The following is a 14713-nucleotide window of genomic DNA, read 5'->3' as shown; positions in this document are numbered from 1 at the left end:
TAATGTCGGAGTCTTGACAAGTAACAGACTGATTTGGAGGAAAATTGTAGATAGGTAGTTAGTAATAATGTAATTTTTTCATGTAGTACTATCATATCCTGTATGGCAGGAATTTGATGATGATGCAAAAGCAAATGAATCATGACAAACTGTATCATGCAAAATATTTTAATCAAGAAAACATGATTCTAGAAACAAGTCAATTTACTAAATATCGGTATTTTCCTAAGTTTCTAAATATTAGTACTTATGGAGTGGAAAGGAACTGGATATGTTTATTGTAGAATATCAATTATAATTCAGAGGCTACTCTGAGAAACTGAATTTTTTCCCATTTACAATTCAACTTCTTCAATGTAAGTTCATTTGGAGTACATGCTTTAAAAATTATTTCTGACATACTCGATGTACCTGAAAAATTGAAGACATCTCAATGCAAGTAGAAATGCTGTTTCAAGTTAAGAATCCCCCCCCCCTTACATCTGTTAATGTCCACGGAGAGCAACAGATAGACTCATAATTCTTGGATATGTTGGGAAAAACTACCGCAGAAGGTGAGTTATAAAAACTTTTACATTTTCTCTATCTTGATCTTGTTTCTGTTAACCAATTCAATCAAGACTTAGACTTTGGCCAAGTTATTAATTTTAAAAAAATAATGAAAAGATGATAAATCTGAAAAACATGCACTAAAGCTGGTAATTACACACTGCAAATTGCAAAACTGAGAAAATTACCCACCTTACAGAATTGTTAGCAGACTTTGGTTCTAATTTTGGAGTTTTCTGAACTTGCTGATCAATGCTCTGCCATAATCCACTTTGAGCCAGTTGTTCAGAGATGTTTATGGCTGACTGGTCTGGTTCATCATTAAATTTTTCTACAGGTACTTTTAGAATATTTCCATTTGCAAGAGTAATAGCAACATTTCCTGAACTAGCATTTGGTAAAAGCCGTCCCTAAAGGAAATGCATAAGCAATGTTTTACTTAGATATAACATATACATGAATATTTTATTATTACTATATTCAAAATGTTTATTATTATTATTATTATTACAGGCTACTCCATGGAGTCCTAAAGACCCATCAAGGTAGGCCCTAACATCATGCCAGGCACTATCCAACATTTGTGCAGTATCTATTATACTTTGCTTTGAACTCATTCATAGTCATGGAATCCACAACAGATTCTGGCAACCTATTCCACTCATTCATCACTCTTCATGCAAAAAATTACTTCTAACATCCTTGCTCAGCTTCCAAGGATGGCCCTAGTTCTCCCACCACCAGACCTGTTCTGAAAAATTTCCTCTGTATTAATTTTGTAAAAACCCGTCAGTAATTTGTATGTCTCAATTGTGTCACCCTTTTCTGCATATCAACCAATTTCTGTAACCCACAAATCTTCAACCTGTTCCTGTAAGGTCCATGCTATAGACCTGCTATCATCTTAGTCACTCGCCTCTGGATCCTCTCCACTTCTTCCACATCACCAAGAAACCCAGGTGACTGGATCTGCACACAGTAGTCAAGATAGGGATCTTATCAAGGCTCAATAAAGAGAAATAATAACCTGCTCTCAAGTATTCTTCAGTAACAAGTAATCCAATAAGCTGCTTTAGCCACTTTTGTTATGTACTCTGTAAACTTTAACTCCATATCCACTAACACTCCCAGATCTCTGTCTTCATCAATTTCTTGGAATACAGTTCCATCAAACCTAAGATGAGATGATTTATCCAAATCATCTCATCTTAGGTGGCATATTCACATTGAAGGTTTGCAATTATGGATCTATCCATAATACAACACTGGGGCAAATACTGCACAGGGGCCTCCCAAGAACCAAGTGCAGGGGAAAAGTTCCCTATATATTTTGACTGTAGATCCATATGTGTGTGTGTGTTTACGGGGCCAGTTTGCTTGTTCTGAGGGATGAAAAACCTCAGTTCCCGGGTGAAAAAATCCTCTACCTCCATATGAGACTGGTTAACTCACCTTCAGTCGAAAGACTTCCAACTGCTCTACCCAATTTTGCATCATTGGCAAACAATTGAACAATACCTCTCATATCCTTCCCCATATCATTAATGTACAAATTGAACAATAGCAGCCCGAGAACAGAGCCCGGTGGCATGATACTAGTCACAGACCTTCTATACCCTATTCCTGAATAAAATAAACTACTCCCTGATATCTCTCCATCAATCACTGTCTTATCCATCTCTCCAACCTTATATCCATCCCCATATGCAGCAGGTTATTAATTAGAATTTCATGTGATATCCTGTCCAAGGCTTTTGCAAAGTCTAGCAGTATCACCACTGTAAACCCATTACCTTTATCCATCTCAGCTGTCACTGTATTATAAAATGTGAGCATGTTATTGAGGCATGACCTACCCTTCACAAAACCATGTCGTCTCCCCCCTCCCATACAGTATCCCATTTCCATCTATCCATTCCTGTATTTTGTTCTTGACCAATGTCTCCAATACTTTGAAGACATTGGTATGTTGATTGGTCAGTAATTTACTACATCAGTCTTGGAGCCTCCTTTATGCAAAGGAACTATTTTCCCCCTCTTTCCATCCCTTTGGGATTAACCCAGAGCCAAGACAGATTAAATAATGTGATCACAGGCACCGACAATTCCCTGGCACCTTCATGTAGAACTCAAGCTAGCATAAAAATACCATCTAATCCCATAGCTGTATTTACATCAAGGTTCTGTAATATGCTATACATCTTCATTTCATTTATCTCAGTTCCCATACAAGTCTTTGCCTCTCTCATTACAGCAATATCTCCACCCGAATGATATACTCTTGCAAAGTGTTCACTTAGTGATTCTACTATTTTGACTGATTCAGTTACCTTCCTACCATCAGCATTCATTAAAATCATTGTACCATATACATTCTTCCTTTTACTTGCAACATATTGAAAGAAATGTTTGGTATTATTTTTGGCCTGCACTGTTAATTTCCTTTCATACTCTGCTTTTGTCTTTCTTACCACACTGGTTACCCTTCTGGCTTTGCTGCTCATGTGTCTTTCTCCTTGAATTCCCTCCACAAATTTTTTTCCCTTTTTTGTAGCTGCAGCTTAATGATGATATTGTTATTATTAAGAGAGAGAGAGACTTCCAGAAAATAAGGGACTCATCAAGAGAGGCCACACACACACACACTACATGCACCAGCTATCATATACTTGTTCTTGAATTCATTCATACTACTTGCACACACAGCATCAAAATGGCAATCCATTCTAATCACACATGCCACTCTATTAGAGAAAAATCTAGATCATCCCCTTCTTAGCAGCGTTCATTCTCAGCTTCTAAGGATACCCTCTTGTCCTTTTCAACCCTCTATAATATAAAAAATTCCATCAACTTCACCATAAACTTTGTTTGCTTGCACTTGGATAAAGGATGAAACTAGAACTATAATTTCTTGGCATCTTTAATTTATAGCATAACCAAGTGAAAACTTTTAACATCTATCTCTAATCCAGAGTATTTTAGTAATAAGGTGTGACACTTTTTTTTGACTGCTTGTATATGGAAATATCTTGGTATCACTTCTGGGTCTGGCTCCCACTCATGGTAGCTTGCTTCCCAGGGACTACTCCCTGCAAATCAGAGGTACTCCCCAGAGATTATGTTTGGTGGCAGGTTTTTGCCTGTCACTGGGTGGAGCCACTGCTGAGTTTTCAGTCCTTGAGTAATTCAGTTCAGGAATGATGAGTAGCAGTGATACTTTTGGGTCACTCAGAGTTTCTTGAGAGGTATCCCCGCACTTTAACATACCCCCAATAAAGGTTGAAACAGGTCTGGGTAGTGGCCCTTTCCCATAACACATGGTATCATGCATGTCTGTAAGGATATGCACATTGCATTATAGGATACTAAGGCATTGATGTGAGGGCATTAGCCTCTATATACAAGTAGGCCAGTTGTGAAGTTACTTCACGTGCAAACTTTGTTGACTTACACTTGGATAAAGGATGAAACAAGGAATATAATTTCTTGGTATCTTTAATTTATAGTATAACCTAGTGAAAAAAACTTTCAACACCTTTAAAAGACATTTGTAAGTCTCAATGATATCACCCATCTTTCTCCTGTTTGCTAGTGTGTGCAGTCTACAAATTTTCAAATCTCTCTCTCTTCATAATCAGTATTCCACAATCCTGCTATCATTTTTAACATTCTCCTTTGTACTCTCTTCACTGTATCAGAATCACAATGGAAACCAAGAAACCAGACTTGTGCATAATAGTCCAAGTGAGGTCTTATCAAGGCTCTTGTAAAGAGGCAAAAAAAGGGGACCACATTGCAAAGTTTGTTTCAGCATTGCAGTTATCTTTTGAGTTGTATTTGCAATCTTTGCTATATGGTCCCTGAACTTCAACTTCCTATGTACTAACACTGGAAGATCCCTAGCCTGATCAGTTTCTTCTAGCATGATCCCACCAAAATAATATAATACCACATTGAATATCTAATCGTGCCAAAGTTCACAATTTTACATTTACTGATATCCATTTTCCCAAAGCCACAATTCTAGCCCATTCAAATCATTCTGCAAATACTGCATATCAGCTGCATTCATGATTACCCTACCTATCTTTGCATCATCAGCAAATAGCTGTATGTCACCTGTCAAATACTTCCCAATGTCATTAATGTACAAATCGAATAACAGTGGACCAAGGTTTGATTCTTGTGGTACATCACTGGTTACCTTAAATCTTGTAGACTCACGATATCATTTTTATTATTATGAGTATTTGAGGGATGGTCTCTCATTCTCCCCATCTCTAGATATTCTATGAAAAATCATCCACATTAATCTAGTAATTACCGCTGTATACCAACTTATATGTCTCGATCATGTTCCCCCCCCTTCCTTCTATCCACTAATTTCTGTAATTTGCATTCTCTCAATCTGTCCTCATATTCCACATTCCAGAGACAAGAAACCAACTCTCTCTCCAACATCTCATCATCCTTTTGAAAGCCTGGCAACCAAATCTGTGCAGTAATCCATATGTGGTATAATCAAAGTCTTGTACAATGGAATCAAAACATCCTTACTTCTACACGTCAGTGTTATCTGCATCATCCTCACAATTTTAGCAAAATGTCCAGAAATGTCAAGTCTCTACCACCACAACCCCCAAATCTTTCATCTCCTCCAAAATATCCTCACCAATCCTATACTCTGCATCCCATGTTTGCTTCCCAAATTTTAATAATATTAAAATTTGGGAAATATCGAAATATTTCGATATTTCTATCGAAAGCCTTTCTGTATATATATACCCCCCTCCCCCTTTGTCCAATGTAATTATCACCTTATTATAATAAGTAAGCAGATTACTAAAACACGATCTTTCTTCAGCAAATCCACTCTGTCCATTAAAGAGAATTCTACTGTTGTCCATCCAGTCTTGAAAATAGTTCAGGCGCAAACTTGTTTGCTTACACTTGGATAAAAGATTAAACCAAGTATATAATTTCTTGGAATCTTTAGTTTATAGTATAACCAAGTGAAAAATTTTCAACTTTCTCTAATCCAGAGTATTTTAATAATAAGGTGTGACACCTTTTGGATACTTGTATATGAAAATATGGCTTCTTCACTATTTTAACCTAGTATCACCTCTTTATCCAAGTGTAAGCAAACAAAGTTTGCACTTAAAATTATTTTCAGGACAGGGCAACCCGTATATAGAAGCTAATGACTTCACCTCACTTGCCTTAGTATTGCATAATGCAAAGCACATATCCTTATGGACATTTATAATGCTATGCATTATGGGAAGGATCACTACCCAGACCGGTTTCGACCTTTAAGATCTCATTAGTGGGAGGCAGACCCAGAGGTGATATCAAGAGAGAGCAAACTTTGTTTGCTTACACGTGGATAAAGGATTAAAGATAGACAGAAGTGGAGATAGAACATCTTTTTTTGGAATAACTTCTAATGGGACTATATTGATCAAGTGCATATAATAAACAACTACGTTATACCAACTAGTTTCACCAACTACTTTTACAGTTACAAACTATAATCAACCGATAATTGGAATCGGTTGAGTATAGTTTGTAACAGTTTTTTACTTTTTAGTGCCTTACATCAGTTATGCACCCTGAAGATACCAAAAGCCTTAGTTGGTGAAACTAGTTGGTATAACATAGTTGTTTATTATATGCACTTGATCAATATAGTCCCATTAGAAGTCATTCCAGAGCTTTTATGGGCAAGAAAATGAAACATTTTTTTTTTACCATCTTCTTTTCTTTAGATGTGTACATCCAGGAAGGAGATACCCTGTGGAGATTCTTTTTCTAGCGTGAATTTGATGCAAGAATGTAGTTCTTGTTTGCAGATCAACCTTCATCATCCTCGCATCAAATTCACACTAGAAAAAGAATCTCCACAGGGTATCTCCTTCCTGGATGTACACATCCAAAGAAAAGAAGATGGTTCCATCTCCATTTCTGTCCATCGCAAACCAATATTTTCAGGTCGCTACATTCACAATTCTTCGGGTCATCATCCATCTCAAAAATGTGGCATCATTAAATCATTAGTAGCCAGAGCACACAGACTCTGCTCCTCTGAAGAATGTTTATTCTTGGTTTAAAGATTCTTCAGTTCACTGTCAAGAACCGCTGCATATGTGAAATAGAGGTTGAAGTGAATCTATAAGGGAGGGATTGTCGTTGAGCTGAATTGCTCTCCTCTGGATAGTATCAAGAATTTTGAGAGAAGTTTTAGGTGCTCTGCCCATACTTGAGTAGTATTCTAAGCATGGGTGGATTTGGGATTGGTATATTGTTAAGAGTTGGTTGGGTGTAAAATAACATCTTGAACAAAACAAAATGCCTAGTTTTTTGGCTGCTATTGTTGTGATGTGTTTGTGCCAGGAGAGGCTGGAGGTAAATGTTAGCCCAAGCAGAGAGAGATCTTATCTTGCCTGGTGACTTGATTACTGAGGGTAAGGGAATGTGAGCTGAGATCTCTTTTATGGGAGAAGAGGAAAGATTGTTTTGATGGCATTGAATATCCCCAAATTGTTCTCACCCCAAGGATATTATGATGGTACTTCATAATTAAGCTTACATTAGTACTAACATTCTATCAAACAGTTTCTTAAAAATTGCATCTGTTATTTGTCAGGTCTTTCATTTCTGTCTTCTAAAATACTAGTAATTGTAACAATCCATCTAAACCAACCAAAAAGATGGTTTTCTCCCATCTTTTCCTCACCTCCTAATACCAAACATCTGTTCTGTTAAACTTTTCTCTACCATTCTGCATTCTGTTTAAGTGTCCATACCATCTTAGATGAGCTCTATTGAAACATTTTTGAATCTTAACAGTGTCAAATCCCCCCCCCCTAACATTTTCCATTTTTAATATAATACCATCATTAATGACACCCGTTAACTCTACCATCCCTCTCCCTTTTTATTTTCGTAACTGATATCTCTGATATCTACTCTGTGTTAAACTGTTTTAATTCTATCCATAATTAGTTAAAATTTCAAACTGTGTTTTGTATACTACTATAAGTATTTTGGCTAATTTCTCTTTTATTCTACATAAACCAACTATGTTTCCACCATACAGTATTACTTATTCTCCATTTCCATATGTAATTTATATTTTTCCATATTTACCATATCATCTGTTCCATATCTAATTTACCATATTCACTAAAAATTATACCTAGTTAGTTGTTGCTTGTTCTAAAGATTCTCCATTGAGAATGCACTTGATGTTTACCATGTTCATGTCTATTTTCATAGTTTTTGTCTTTTTATTTCTGATTTCCAACATAAATTAATAACAGTAGTAATTCAATTTAGTTAAAAGAATCTTGGAGACATGAACTGATTTATTTATTACACCATTATATGCATAAAGAAGAGACTTTAGTATAATATCCCCAATTTCGATATTAGGTTTAATGCTATTTCTTTCATAATGTGAACCATATAGATGATAAATAATAGTGACGATAGCATGCACTCTTGTTTGACATCTGATTTTATATCCTACCTGTATCCTTCAATTTTAGCTACTGACTTAATAGCATATACAGTCTTGCTACAGAAAATACCACTACTGTGAATTTACTCATTCTCTAACAAAAGCCAAAAGTCACTATTCTATGCTAAATGAACTTAGGGGTAACTCTTTTATGTGAATTTCATCCACATAAAGTTGTAAAACCTATAACAGTACATAAGCACTGTGGATGGGCTAAAGGGTCAATATAACCTGGAAAATTCTGCTACTGAAACCAAAACAAAACATTTTGAAGCCACTTCAGGCCTACAATAAGCAAGATAGTGGTCAGTTCCATCCTGGATTTTCCACAGTGGATGTGTTGTGAGAATTCCTTCATACATGCACTGAAAAACGTGAAAGATTTGTGGACCATTAGAGTGAACAAAAAGAATGAAAGCATTAATGTATGTGAAAAGATGGGTTGGAGTATTTTGAAATATAAGCTAGTGTTGGGACTGTAGTAGAAGAGTTTAGGTAACAGTTGGTGCAAATGAAACATTGAAATGAAGCATCTGAAAGATGAGATTAAACACCTAAAGAAGAGATTGACAGATGTGAATGAGGAGGAGGAAGTTAATATTACAAAAAGAGTCAGACAATAATCGTATATCATTGTACAGGGACTCAATCATTAGAAGTGTGATGACTAATAATAAATTTAGTTTAATCCTTTATCCAAGTGTGAGCAAACAAAGTTTCTGAAAATATCTTCAGGACTGGGGTAAGGTAGTACAACACTGGGCAACTCGTAGCAAAGGTGGACAAGCTAACATCACTCCTATCTCAGTATCTCCCATAATGCAAAACACATCTCCTTGCGGATATGTATAATGTTATGCATTAAGGGAAGAGTCACTACCCAGACTAGTTTCGACCTTTATTGAGGTCTCATCATGGGAGCCAGGCCCACTGAGATAGGAGTGACATTAGCTTGGTCTACCTTTGCTATGAGTTGCCCAGTGTTGTACTACCTTACCCCAGTCCTGAAGATATTTTCAGGCGCAAACTTTGTTTGCTCACACTTGGATAAAGGATTAAACTAAATTTATTATAGTCTAACCAAGTGAAAAATAAACTTTCAACATCTTTTTCTAAATCCAGAGTAATTTAATAAAAAGGTGGCACACCTTTTGGCAACTCCTATAGGTAAAGATGACCTCACCATTGCTTCTGCCTGATATCTCCACTTCTGGGCCTGGCTCCCACTGAAGAGACCTCACTAAGGGTCGAAACTAATCTGATTAGTGGCCCTTCCCTTAATGCATAACATTATACATATCTGCAAGGAGATGTGTTTTGCATTATGGGAGATACTGAGATAGGAGTGATGTTAGCTTGGTCCACCTTTGCTACGAGTTGCCCGGTTTTATACTACCTTACCCCAGTCCTGAAGATATTTTCAGGTGCAAACTTTGTTTGCTCACACTTGGATAAAGGATTAAACTAAATTTATTATAGTCTAACCAAGTGAAAAATAAACTTTCAACATGTGATGACTAATAAAGTACACTAAACATGATTTCCTGGTAGAACATTGAAACAAATAACTAATCCTTTGCAGAGAAGGAAAGAGCAAGCATCATAATTAGTGGTAGTAGTGGGCATGAAAAAAGGAATGTTGATAGATGCTTGAGGAAGTTTTTGTGGGAGGTAAAGGATAATAGTGTTGTTCGCAAAGTTGTCAGTGTGCTGCCCATATATGATAATAGTGAACTGAGGAGAGCAGAGATAATGAAGAGTAAAATGGTTGAATAGTGTGAGGCAAAATGCATTCACAGCTTGTGAATCTGTGGAGGAAATTTGAATGGGTTTGGTGTTGGACATTTAGAAAGGCAATTGTTTTTCTGGGAAGGCACAGAATCAAGACGTTAATGAAGCAAATGATCAAAGGATACTTGTGAAGCATGACTGCACAGCAAAACAGGTTATATGATAGGAGAAAGATGTGGTTGAGGCAGGACAAGGTGATGGAATACATAAAGGAGAGGATGAGACAGGTATGAATGGCAATCAGAGTCAGGATGAGAGAAATGGGAATAATCCTATACCATGCCACGACAGAGGCATGGTATAGCAGCTAGAGAAGAGAAGGTTCATTGCTGAGAATGACCTCAAAGATACAGGGATTGTTATGTCTGTACACAAATGTAAGGAGTGTTCAAAATAAGAGTAAGAGAGCTGAGTTTGTTGCATTGATTGAGTCAGTATTCCCAAAGATAACTGGTGTAAGTGAAAGTTGGTTGTCTGAGCAGGATATGATGTTGGGAATAGAAATGGAAGAATATAAATTTTCCAGAGGGATAGGAAGGTAAAAAGAGGAGGGAGGGGGGATTGCAGAGGAATTGTGTCCACAAAGTGTGAAAGTTAATAGTATATGCACAGATTTTGAATCTGTGTGATGTGAAGTTGAAATTAACAGACTAGTATATCTAACAGGATGCTGTTATAGGCCAGGGAATGTCGATAATACTGATTGTGAGATGTTTAGGCATATTGGTTGGGCATGTAAAAAGAAAGTAATGCTGCTGGGAGACTTACAGGAAAATATAATGGAAGAAAGAGATAGTGTACAGAACAAGGAGAGTTTGTTTGTTGAATTTCTGAGAGATAAATATCTTAAGCAGCACATGAATGAAGCAACTAGAGGATTTAGTGATAACTTCACAAGATGTAGTTGTTAATGAGGTATTAACACTGCCATTGGTTGGTGAGAATGATCATGAGACACTTCCCAAACAAGTACCTCATGAATGATCATGAGATACTTGTTTGAGAAGTGGTGAAACAAGAAAAGGTTACCTTTTCTTGTTTCACCACTTTGGGAAACTATATAATTGACTACAGAACTTCCCACATTTTGAGAAGTTCTGTAGTAAATTAGCATCAATATATCGGGTAGATGAGCTGTGCAGAAAAGATGCTAAAAGTGCACGGAAATTCATAAGGCAGTATCTGACACAAGCAATATATAATTGCATACCAAAGATTAAGCGAGTCAATAGAGTAGGAATAAAATGGATGAACTATGAAATCAAGCAAGCTGTATTGGAAAAGAAAAGGCTATGGAGGGTAAAAGACAGTTGGTGGCAATCAGATCCATGAAGAGTATTAACTGCAAACTAGAAAGGTGATGAGCATCATAAAGATAGAAAAGGTACAGTATGAGAAGAGATCAACTGGTCAGGACAAAGTTAATTCAAGGGAATTCTTCTGTTATATGGCAAGCAAGAGGAAAAATAATTACGGCAGATTGGCAGTGAGTGATATATAGTGGAATTATTGAACAACTTTACCAGTGTATACCACTCTGGTGTAAATGATGCTGTGTAACATGTATAAGGGAGACAAGTATTAGGAGGATTGAAAGTGAAAGAATCAGGTGTTGATTGAGTTAGATGTTAATAAGGATGTGGGAATGGATGACATATCTGGTCTTATCCTTCTCATCCATCCCTTATGACAGGTTGAGTTCCCTCCCCCCCCAATGAAGGGCTTACGACAAATTTATGCAGCCAGTTCATCACTTCTTTGCTGCATCCCCTAAGGGCAGTATTCATGATTGTAATCCATATGTGTTCACAGGGCTGGTTTGCCTGATCCTGGGGATGAAAAACCCGAGTTTCCAGGTTAAAAAAAAAAAAAAAACTATCTCCGTATGAGACCGGCTAACTCACCTTTTGTTGAAAGAGACCAGATAAAGGTTCCTCAGGATGACATATCACCATGTATTTTTAAGGAATGTGCACAACAGTTGGTTATGTCCTTGACCTGGTTATTTAATGAAAGTCTTGTAGTAGGTAAAGTTCCCAAAGAGTGAAAAGAAGGCAAAATAATACCACTCCACAAGCATAGTTCTAGGCCAGAGGTTTTTCCAATTATAGATCAGTATGTATAACTGCAAATGTAGTTAAGATGTTGAAGAGATTGGTTAGGAGTAGAATACAAGATTCGGTTGATAAACATACTATTCTTTATTGGAAGTTTTTCGCACTTGGCTATAGTATAAGTTAAAGATACCAAGAAATTATATACTTGGTTTAATCCTTTATCCAAGTATAAGCAAACAAGTTTGTGCCTGAACTATTTTCAAGACTGGGGCAACTCATATAAAGAAGCAAAGTTTCACATCACTTGCCTTAATATCCCAAATGCAAAGCACATCTCCTTACAGACATGTATAATGCTAGGCATTATGAGAAGGATCAGTGCCCAGACCAGTTTCAACATTTATTGAGCTCTCATCAGTGGAAGCCAGACCAAGAAGTGATACTAAGGTTGAAGGAATGCTGAAGTCATATTTTCATATACAAGTAGCCAAAAGGTGTCACAACTTATTATTAAAATACCCTGTATTAGAGAAAGTTGTTGGAAGTTTTCCACTTGGTTACACTATAAGTTAAAGATACCAAGAAATTATATTTTTTGGTATCTTTTATATTGTTTTAATCCTTTATCCAAGTGTAAGCAAACAAGTTTGCGCCTGAACTATTTTTAGGACTGAGGCAACTCATATAAAAAAAGCTAAGACTTGACATTACTTGCCTTAGTGACACCTTAATAAGGTGTGACACGTTTTAGCTACTCAGTTAGTTATGCCCTTAACCAGGTCAAGGGCATAACTAACTGTTGTGCACATTCCTTAAAAATACATGGTGATTAAATGAAGCCTCAGTACTGAGGGGTGCCAGCGGAGTGGAACAAGAGCAAATTAGTACTAGCGCATAAAGGAGGTAGACAGAAGTAGCAAATTATAGGCCAATCAGAGTGGTGGTTATGGTATCAGTAAAACATTATAAGGGGCATCATGGTTTTGTAAAGGTGGGTCTTGCCTTAGTAATTTGCGTACTTTATTATTGTTTGGGGTGCCTGTGTAGCTCAGTGGATGTGGTGTTTGCACAACACTGCGCTTAACCACACGAAGGAAGACTTCTTTATTTTCGAAGCTAATCAACGACTAGAAGAAATTTTTCTAAGCCTTTTTTCGACTGGTTCCCGAGTTAGTCAATCTCTGGCACGGGCAAATGGGTTTTTCGTCCCGTAAACTCAAGAAAATCGACCATAGAACCCACATTATTTCAGACATTAAATACGAGTGTTAGGGTTAGGGACCATGAGATGGCGGCACTTGTTGAGCCATCTCTCTTCACTGTGTGCCTGTTAATTAGACCTTTGGCCAGCTATCAGATTGGGTACCAGTGGAGATTGAACTGCCCACTCAGTCTCCAAAAGTTAGATAGGGCCAAACAGCCTCACCTATTCCCTATATATGGGAATAAAAAGGCATTAGCTGATTTTTTTTTTTTTTTTTTTTGAGATTTTTTATTTTTTATTTTTTGAGGGGTGGGATAGCAAATCACCAATAAAGTGGACATTGTAGTTACTGGGTTAAAAATGTTTCCCTGATATAGCCCAGTTCAACTGAAATAGATGAGTTACTCGAGCAATCAGTTCTATTAGCAAGAATATTATACTGTTGAACATGATGGTATAACTGCTGGTGAACGTACAGGAATACTCCACTTTACACTGTTTCAAATAACACACTTTTTGAATTAACTACCAAACTGGTCATGATATGTATAAAAATCAAAGTTACCATGAATGCAAAGTGCATATTAAAAGTGTAATATCATTACATTGAAATATATGATGGATATGAAGTGTATGAGGAGTGATGTATTTAATCCATATTGGCGTGGACGTGGTTAACATGATTAATAACTTGATATAACAATTTATTTATTATGGTTTAAAAATTCATTCATTTTAAAAATACATTTGTATTTTTAAAATGAATAAATTTGTATTTTTAAAATGAACTAATAAAATTATTAGTACAGATTTTGAAATTCCACAGATGGATTATGATTTTTCTTTCATTGCTTATTATGCTCATTTAACACATTTTCACTTAGCATGGGATACATTAACTGTGTTAACAAGGGATTCCTGTACATACCTGTATAATCAAGTTTCCCACATACCCAGGAAATCTATTTCTGGAAACTCTATTCTGTATATCTAAGAAGAACAAATTACTATTGGTTTCATCTTCAGTAGTGAAGTGTAATATGAAGGCAGTGCCTGTGTGAAATGTCAAAGTATATTTTGTAGCTGAAGATGTTATAACAGCAAGAAAATACTGCACATATCTTCATATTAATCAACACGCTCTAGAAGTATATGCTATTTCTTCAAACTATAAGATGAATTCACGTTTAGAGAAATTTTTAACCTTCTTTAAAAATGTTTTGCATACCAATAAAACTTTTTTTTTTGACTGGCACATAACATTTTTAATATATATATATATAGACCTGCATGTACTAGCTTAGCACAAAGCCTCAAATTAAAATATAGCATTAACACATCCTGACATACCTTTTGTTCTTCTTCTTCAAGCTTTCTTTGCTCTTCTTCCTGTTTTCGCCTAGCAGATTCAGGCATTACATCATCTAAAATTTTTAGTTCTCTTTGAGAAAAACCAAAATCCAACAATTTCCTCACACCAATCATCACAACTAGCTGAAATAATATAAAATAAAAATGAACTGTGTAAGCAAAAAACATATAGTGTGAGTAATTATGTTTGTATTATCCTTAACTTCATAATTA

The 14713-nt window shown here is 36.2% G+C and overlaps 1 protein-coding gene across 4 annotated transcripts in view; it reads right to left on the bottom strand.

Annotated features, from left to right (window-relative positions):
* Ndae1 (Na[+]-driven anion exchanger 1) overlaps positions 1-14713 on the bottom strand; it is a 511154-nt gene that overhangs the window by 30446 nt on the left and 465995 nt on the right. For all 4 annotated transcript variants that reach the window (XM_090413203.1, XM_090413196.1, XM_090413188.1 and 1 more), the window contains 2 exons: positions 14480-14623; positions 742-959 (listed from right to left, as the gene is read on the bottom strand). In XM_090413203.1, the coding sequence (XP_090269329.1) occupies positions 742-959; positions 14480-14623 (362 nt within the window). The remainder of the gene's footprint in view (positions 1-741; positions 960-14479; positions 14624-14713) is intronic.

The sequence above is a fragment of the Typopeltis vanoorti genome, chromosome 2 (assembly GCF_054136105.1).
Source record: "Typopeltis vanoorti isolate ZY-2024b chromosome 2, IOZ_Tvanoo_1.0, whole genome shotgun sequence".
In the NCBI taxonomy this organism is placed as follows: domain Eukaryota; kingdom Metazoa; phylum Arthropoda; class Arachnida; order Uropygi; family Thelyphonidae; genus Typopeltis; species Typopeltis vanoorti.
Note: the sequence above shows the minus strand (reverse complement) of the source record. Positions and strands in the feature narration are given on the sequence as shown.